General features: G+C 48.6%; 3 protein-coding genes across 9 annotated transcripts in view; 2 read left to right on the top strand and 1 right to left on the bottom strand.

Annotated features, from left to right (window-relative positions):
• Positions 1 to 21: 21 nt before the first annotated feature.
• Positions 22 to 1,514, bottom strand: LOC113210288 (angio-associated migratory cell protein; the record flags this gene model as incomplete). 5 transcript variants are annotated; one of them, XM_052269904.1, is given in 5 exon segments in its annotated part: positions 22 to 166; positions 240 to 371; positions 467 to 594; positions 669 to 894; positions 1,360 to 1,514. In XM_052269904.1, coding segments are annotated over 4 exon segments (631 nt in total), but the record flags the coding sequence as incomplete, so codon positions are not given.
• LOC113210289 (probable pyruvate dehydrogenase E1 component subunit alpha, mitochondrial) lies at positions 1,494 to 4,925 on the top strand. Its single transcript, XM_026428199.2, has 7 exons — positions 1,494 to 1,641; positions 2,528 to 2,596; positions 2,809 to 2,982; positions 3,075 to 3,293; positions 3,701 to 3,949; positions 4,026 to 4,274; positions 4,699 to 4,925. Exons 1-7 carry the CDS (start codon positions 1,597 to 1,599, stop codon positions 4,876 to 4,878), a joined length of 1,185 nt encoding a protein of 394 aa, XP_026283984.1. The 5' UTR covers positions 1,494 to 1,596; the 3' UTR covers positions 4,879 to 4,925.
• Positions 4,926 to 5,178: 253 nt separating this feature from the next.
• LOC113210287 (probable pyruvate dehydrogenase E1 component subunit alpha, mitochondrial) overlaps positions 5,179 to 7,920 on the top strand; it is a 13,373-nt gene continuing 10,631 nt past the window's right edge. The window contains exons 1-7 of one of the 3 annotated variants that reach the window (XM_026428191.2): positions 5,179 to 5,395; positions 6,202 to 6,273; positions 6,622 to 6,690; positions 6,762 to 6,935; positions 7,009 to 7,227; positions 7,312 to 7,560; positions 7,654 to 7,902. In XM_026428191.2, coding sequence (XP_026283976.1) covers positions 5,351 to 5,395; positions 6,202 to 6,273; positions 6,622 to 6,690; positions 6,762 to 6,935; positions 7,009 to 7,227; positions 7,312 to 7,560; positions 7,654 to 7,902 — 1,077 coding nt within the window. In that variant the 5' untranslated portion in view covers positions 5,179 to 5,350. Of the gene's footprint in view, positions 5,396 to 5,943; positions 5,995 to 6,201; positions 6,274 to 6,621; positions 6,691 to 6,761; positions 6,936 to 7,008; positions 7,228 to 7,311; positions 7,561 to 7,653; positions 7,903 to 7,920 lie in introns of all 3 variants that reach the window. The other 2 variants (XM_026428192.2, XM_026428194.2) reach the window with 2 other exon arrangements.

Below are 7,920 nucleotides of genomic sequence, written 5' to 3'. Positions count from 1 at the left end.
AAAAAAATTGAATGTATTTACCATCAGGTAAAATTACTCCACAGTCACTCTTTTCTCCACTTCCTCCAAAGACTTTGCAATCTCCACTTGGAATTTTCCACATGTAAACTTCACTAGATGCAGCACCAGCCATGAGAACATTAGTCCCATGATGCCATCTCATCCACTAGAAAAAGAGTTATGATAAAATGAGGATTGACTTAACTAATTGGACAGCACAAGAGTTGACAAACACTTACTGTCATATCTCCCATAGTATATTCCCACACTTTCTGCATTGAGCTAGTTCTCCACACCTGAACCAGACCAGCCATATCAGCAGTAGCCACATAGTTTCCATCTTGACTAAATTCCACAGCAGTAACTGAGTCCTGGAAGTGGTAGGAATTGTGGTACAAAGACATTTCAGAGTCAGATTTTAGAGAGGTTGGCCAGTAAAATGTTGGCTATGAATTACTGTATTTACCTGATGACCTGTGCATTCAAGCAGTATCTTTCCATTTTCAATTTCCCAAACATATGCTTTGTCATCTTGACCCCCAGTAACTGCCAATTTCCCATTCGTTGGTTCTATGTGACAGCTAAATATTGAACCTGAAACGTTATGAAGTAGTTAGTTTCAGCACAGGAAAATATAATTCATTGCCTATAAGTTTATGCAACTGTACTTGAATGCTGAGAAAAAAGCAGGAATGCATCATCTCTCTCTGGAGGTGGTCCGAGGACAGGTTCATCATCAAATGCTTCATCTTCTTCATCACTTCTACCTCCATCAGCCAAGTTCAGGACTTCTTCTAGTTCATCTTCGTTCACTTCAAAGAATTCTTCTTCGTCTTCGTCGTCATCCATCTGGGGGTAATGCGGTGAGGATGGAGGGGTATCACTCTTTGGCATCTGGACAGTTAAATTCAATAATATAAAAAATTAAAGGGCGCAGAGGTAAGGCAAAGAGAAACAACTTGTTCCCAAGTGTTTAGATTCAATAAAAAAGAAATTGCAAAATATATGACCAGGTTAGAGCAGTGTCATGATATTAAAAGGCAAGGTTAACGGTATAACTAAACAATTACTTGGAAAATCAAAAAGAGCACAAAGTAAAACAAATATTTTGATCATTTGAAACTACTAGTTCTGCCTGACACGTAGAACTATGTCAAACACCTGCTGCATGCACTTGTGCAACCATGCGACTGCCTTCAGAAAGAGAAGTGCGACCTCGACAAAAACAAAATTACAGCCTGAATCAACGTGTCAACTATATCAAAGTTTCAAACATCCAAAAGCCCTTGTAATGGGGACCGGACAGTTCCTCTAACTTCAAGTTTCTGGTCAAAACACCAAAACATAAATAAACCTAACCTTTTCGGCTGTCGGCGCTGTTGACTGTTTGTGTCTGCTTGCTGCGGTTAGTGTTAGCTAGCTCTATTCGCAGGAGAAGCGGAAGACGATCTTTCAAATCGATTAGAGGGCCGAGGGAACGTTTAAAACGGTTCGGTCGCCTGTTCCGACGAGCAGACGACAGAGCGACAGAGATAGGTTGCGCGTGCTGTGATCAGTAGATGTACTAGAAGGGGGAGTACAGGACGGGTCGTCGACATGCTCCACAGCTGTGCGAGGCCGCTCGGCGGTCAACTCTGCAAGGTGAGTCTCTGTATGGCGCAACGGGTGGTGGGTGTGGGTGGTGATGGGTGCGTAGAAAGGCACCTTATCAATCGCGGGGTAGCGAGGGGGTGGGGGGTGGGGCGCCACCGCGGGTGCACATCGGTACGTAGGGGCATGACATTCAGTGTGGAAGGGGTGTCACAAGACAGCAGCAGCGCAAGCAACGTCCACCGATGCAACGGCCAGTGCACGCGGGGGGTCGGGTGGTGGTGGTTGCCCCCCCCCCCCCCGCCCCCACCTGCGTACAGCCGACATGCTGGGGCGTGTAAAGTTAAGCACGCGTGAGCGTTTCACGTGAGATGAGCGTCCTGGTGAGAGGCAAAATGACGCGAAAATTGGCAGAACCCATATATTTTTAGAGGGGAGGGACTAAGATGAGTGCAATCCTGCAAAAATATTTTTAATTTGAAGTCGTTTCGTTTAGTATATGGCACCGCACGTTGCTCGTGTGAGCGCTCATCTCACGTAAAACGCTCACGCGTACTTAACTTTACACGCCCCTGGCCTTTACGCCGTGCGTCCGCACCTGTCCATCGGGCCCCCGGCCGGACCGCCAGAAAAAAGACCCGTGGTGTCGCCCCCGTGTCGCATGACTCCCCCCTGGCACCGGGCCAGACCTTTATTTCCGTCCTCGAACGTATAACAATGAACTTCGCGTTGAGCTTGCGAATGATACGGCAAGGGAGGGGGGGGGGTACAATTAGAGGAAGAGGGGGGTTGCAAGTTGCAAGTGCGTGCGGCCACGATCGTGGCTGTGGCAGCGCCACCAGCCCCGGGCGGGCAGTAGAGGCCGATACGCCCGGCCAAGTGGAGTGAGGGGCTGTCAGAGAGGTTTACCACCGCGTCTTTGTGTTTGTGCCGGCAGAATGCAGCGCTGTCCCTCACGGCTGCGGCTCGCAATGGATACGCCACGGAAGCTAGCTTCGAGACGAAGGTAAAAAGACCCCTTCTCCAACGAGGATGTGACAAGGTTGAGCCAGGAGTCAAAACACATGCACAGCATCATAGTGCATAGCGTCCAAAAAGGTGGTACAATTTTCCCTGACGTGAAAGTGGCGTCACTTTGACGACGCTCTGGTGTTCCTCCTCCTGGCTTGTCCTCGTGCGACCTGCCCTTGTACGCTGACCCGGCGCGCCCCCTTGCAGCCCTTCAAGCTGCACAAGCTGGACAGCGGCCCGTCCACCAGCGTGTCGGTGACGAGGGACGACGCGCTGGTGTACTACCGGCGCATGCAGACCATCCGGCGCCTCGAGACGAGCGCGGGCAACCTGTACAAGGAGAAGATCATCCGGGGCTTCTGCCACCTGTACTCGGGACAGGTGAGCCTCTGACGAGCCCGGGAGCTCCTCCGACGGGGGTTTCATATTCATGTATGGAAACACTAATCGCCCTGCTTTACGGCTGCTCGCAGGAGGCGTGCGCCGTCGGCATGCACGCCGCCATGCGCCCGCACGACAAGGTCATCACGGCCTACCGCGCGCACGGCTGGACCTACATCCTCAGCGACGACGTCCTCGGCGTCCTGGCCGAGCTGACGGGGCGGCAGTCCGGGTGCTCGCGCGGCAAGGGTGGCTCCATGCACATGTACGTCAAGAACTTCTACGGCGGCAATGGTATCGTTGGTGCTCAGGTAAGCTCGGTTTATCCGCCTATGCCACTCCCATAAACTCTGCATCAAAACTTTTCATCCCAGGAGATATCCAGAAAGTACGTCCGTCATTCGCCGTTACGAACCTCCCAAGTTCAGCAGCCAATACAAGCTCCCATGGCGCCTGGTGGGTAGGCAATATCTTGCCTGCAGTGCATGCGCGTACTGCGGGTTGGCCTACCCCGAGTTTCGCAGGCGCTGAGCTCCTGTCATTTGCTGAAGAAATAAGAAAAACGGACGTACTTCCTGGACGGTCCCTGGCGCAGGGGCCGATCTGGGGGTGTTTGCCCTCACCCCCTTACCTACTTCCGGCCTTTGGCAAAACGCTTGAAAGTGCGCAAAGAACATTGCCCCAGGTGTTCCGCTAATGTGCACGGTTGTGTGTGCAGATACCGCTGGGTGCAGGTCTGGCATTCGCCCAGAAGTACAACGGCAACGACGGCGTGTGCATCTCGCTGTACGGCGACGGCGCCTCCAACCAGGGCCAGGCCTTCGAGGCGTACAACATGGCCAAGCTGTGGGACTTGCCGGCCATCTTCGTCTGCGAGAACAACGGCTACGGCATGGGCACCAGCAACACGCGCTCCTCGGCCAGCACGGCTTACTACACGCGCGGCGACTACATCCCCGGCATCCAGGTGAGGAGTGGTGGGACTTCATCCCGGGCAGGTTCGTCGAGGTTTCGAAACACGCTTCAATAACGTGCGTCTCTAGGTGGACGGGATGGACGTGCTGGCGGTGCGCGAGGCGACACGCTACGCCATCGAGCACTGCAAGGCGGGCAAGGGCCCCATGGTGATGGAGGTGCTGACGTACCGGTACTCGGGCCACTCCATGTCTGACCCCGGCACCAGCTACCGCACCAGGGACGAGATCCAGGAGGTGCGCTCCACGCGAGACCCCATCACCTCCTTCAAGGACCGCATGCTGAGCACCGAACTAGCCACGGCCGAGGAGCTCAAGGTAAGAGATTCACAGAGAGGGACTTTACTTTTGTCTCTGCGAGCGAAGTGGATCAGGAGACGTGGCCGCGGGGCCGCGGGCATGAGAAAAGGCGGCCCTCTCCTCTAGCGGGCTCAGCCGGGTAAACCCCCGCGCTCGCAAGGATACTAGCCCGCCGCACAGCGGGGGCGCGCGGTCGCCTACCCTACCGTCCCCAGGGGCTCCGCGCGCTCAGCTTTGCTCTGCTTCATTGGCGCAGCAGTGCAGGCAGGTGGGGATGGGGACCAGGACCCTCGCAGATGCGCTGCACAGCAGTAAAGAGTGCGCGCCGTTTAGAGTTCGGATGGGGAAATTGAGCTGAGGATTTCTGCGACCTTAGCGAACTGAACGGTTTCGTTCGGTCACCCAAACTATCAAACTTGACAACCTCGCGTTTTCCTTGCAGAAAATGGATGCTGAAATCAAGACACAAGTCGACGATGCGACGAAAAAGGCGAAGAACGACAAGGAGATTGGTTTGGAAGAACTCACCGCCGACATTTACAGTCACACTCTGGAGCCTGTCATTCGAGGAACCACCCCTTGGAATGCAATGCCCCATATTTCCGTTGCAGGAAATAGATAAACCATGTCATTACCTCATTAAGCTCAACTTAAAGAATATTTTTCCTACATGTGTTTTTCTTTTAGTGTGCCCCCCACTATACCAAGAAGAAAATTGGTCTCCAGTCAAAGCTGAATGCCAATGAATTCGCTACTATAATACCTTCTGGATTAGCTAGAAATTGAAATTCCAGGCAAAGTCTGCCTTGCCGCGTTACTGCCGCGCTGCGCTTCCTCCTTAGGTTTTGGCGGTATTTGGCGGGAGGAAACGACCTTGAACTAAAGGGCGGTGCGTCGGAAAAGGAAGGCGTATCGTTCTGTTTCCGCAAGGCTTCTTCTTTTCTCAAGCAGACGATCCACCACCAGACGAACGAAGGTTGTGTTCTTGTCATCAGGGTCACAGCTTGAGGCAGACTAAATCTGCTTCACGTTGACCCTCAATTCGCCTTTCTTGTGTATTTAAACACCGAGCCAAGTTTCAATAGCGATTCAACATGCTGAACAACTGTGCTCGCACCTTGGGCCGTCAAGCCAACAAGGTTAGTGCAAAGTGGTCATTAGTAACTATTCGACCAAACCTTCACCTTCACTGGACGCAGGCAAGCTTTTAGAGCCAGGTTGCCGAAAGTCACTAAAAATTTATTTAATTTTATCAAGATTTCTGTGAGTGCCTTTCTAAAACGCTGTCACTGTTGAATTAAAACAACGATAGAATAATTGAGGTTAGATGACACTGTGCTGAGGCTGTGTGACCTTACCCAACTTTGATTCTATCCGTTCCTCTATTTTCTATATTTCACATATTTCTTTCTTGTGCCGTGTGTTTAACAACGGATATGTCCTCCTACTCTAGCAAGACCTATGCCACTAAATTTTTAACTTAATATATTTGATTCAGTGATCAATGAATTAACTTAAAGAGTTCAATGTATTTATAGGAGAAAAATAAATTCAGAGAATTCCTTACAATTATTACTTCCATGTCATGCTTCTTAGCTTGTACTTTCTACTTAAAGCACTGCAACTGCACTCGAAATATGCAATGTAGCTTGACATCATTGTCATACCCTCCTATATTTTGTTTCAGAAAGGTGATGTGCTTCAAAGTGTAACAGATGCTCGTCGCTCCATGAGCTGGGTGCGTTTAATTGCTTGATCTGTTCATTTAGCCATCCCTAAAGTCAGTTCCTTAAAAGTTTAGCAAGCGAAGCATGGCAAATAATCAAATATACAAGCAGATGTTTTGCAGAGTAGAGGACATAGTCTTTATGACATGTTTCAATGCATACAGTTTTGTTAGGATGCATTCATGGCCTTCTGATTCTTTCTGTTGTGGCTGCCTTAGAGCGGGAGGTTGTACGGAACTGGAAATGATGTTGCTTCCAGAATAATACCAGACTTTGTGGATATGTCCATGGTACGAAAAAACACTGGTATTTTTTGTGTGGAAAGGCATGCTTGTGCTCTATATTTTGCATCACAACTTCAAGCAAATCCTGAAGAAATGCTTGTTGTCCATTCCTGTAGTCATTTTGATTTTTCTCTCATTTTTGTGTGCTGAAATTTCATTGAGGTGCATCAATTTCTGTTCGCATTTGTAATGTATACTCTAAGAATGCTTCTCCTTGCTGACTTTTCTTAGCTCTCACTTTAATGTATGTGCTAAATTTTTTGATGTAGGCTCTCCCTCCTCTAATGTTTGGGACCTGAACTCATTTATAATAATAACAATGTTTCACATTCTCTTTTGTATTTGCTCTCTCAGAACACAATTTCATCGCTATTTGCAACAAGCAAGAACAATTATGCCACTGAAGCTTCATTTGAAACCAAGGTAAATTTTTATTGTTTTTTGAATGAGCTCCTTAACTTTTTGCCATCATTAATTCTCATCTTTGATACTAGCCCTACAAACTCCACAAACTCGATTCTGGTCCATCAACCAATGTAAGCTGCACGAGAGATGATGCTCTTCTATTGTATCGCAAAATGCAAACCATTCGCCGTATGGAAACCAGTGCTGGAAATCTCTACAAAGAGAAAATTATCCGAGGCTTCTGTCATCTGTATTCTGGTCAGGTATGTATTCCTCCAAAATTAAAAGGTTCAACAGTCATATTTTCTACTGTGCCAATCTAATTTCAACTTTCAGGAGGCTGTAGCTGTTGGAATGTCAGGTGCCATGCGCCCCCATGACATGGTTATCACTGCTTATCGTGCTCATGGCTGGACATACATTATGGGTATTGACCCACTTGGAGTTTTGGCTGAATTAACAGGACGCGTTTCCGGCTGCTCAAGAGGAAAGGGTGGCTCCATGCACATGTATAGCAAAAACTTCTTTGGTGGCAATGGTATTGTAGGCGCACAGGTATAAATTTTAATGAGGCCAAAAAAAATTAGTTGATTGACGCACCAAGTACTTCTGAAAGACATTTTTCTATCTTCCATATAGGTACCTCTTGGTGCTGGTTTGGCTTTTGCTCAAAAGTACAATGGAAATGATGGTGTTTGTATTGCCCTGTATGGTGACGGGGCCTCTAATCAAGGCCAAGCCTTTGAGGCCTACAATATGGCAAAGCTGTGGGACCTTCCATGCATATTTGTTTGTGAAAACAATGGCTATGGTATGGGTACAAGTAACCAGAGGTCTTCTGCAAGCACAGCTTACTACACTCGTGGTGACTACATTCCAGGCATTTGGGTAAATAGCAGAATAATGAGTGTTAAACTTACATATAGGTAGTTGCACTCATGTTTGGAACGTGTTAATTAAAATTCCTTTTTGTTTTGGTAGGTTGATGGAATGGATGTTTTGGCAGTCCGGGAGGCTACCCGCTTTGCTATTGAACATTGCAAGGCAGGAAAGGGTCCAATGGTTATGGAAACATTTACATACAGATACTCGGGGCACTCTATGTCTGATCCTGGTACTAGCTACCGTACGCGAGATGAAATCCAAGAAGTGAGACAAACTCGTGATCCTATCACATCTTTCAAGGACCGCCTTTTATCAACTCAGCTGGCCACTGCTGATGAACTCAAAGTAAGTCATATTTTTCCT

Source organism: Frankliniella occidentalis, unplaced genomic scaffold, assembly GCF_000697945.3.
Source record: "Frankliniella occidentalis isolate FOCC.00 unplaced genomic scaffold, Focc_3.1 Scaffold105, whole genome shotgun sequence".
Taxonomy (NCBI): domain Eukaryota; kingdom Metazoa; phylum Arthropoda; class Insecta; order Thysanoptera; family Thripidae; genus Frankliniella; species Frankliniella occidentalis.
Note: the sequence above shows the minus strand (reverse complement) of the source record. Positions and strands in the feature narration are given on the sequence as shown.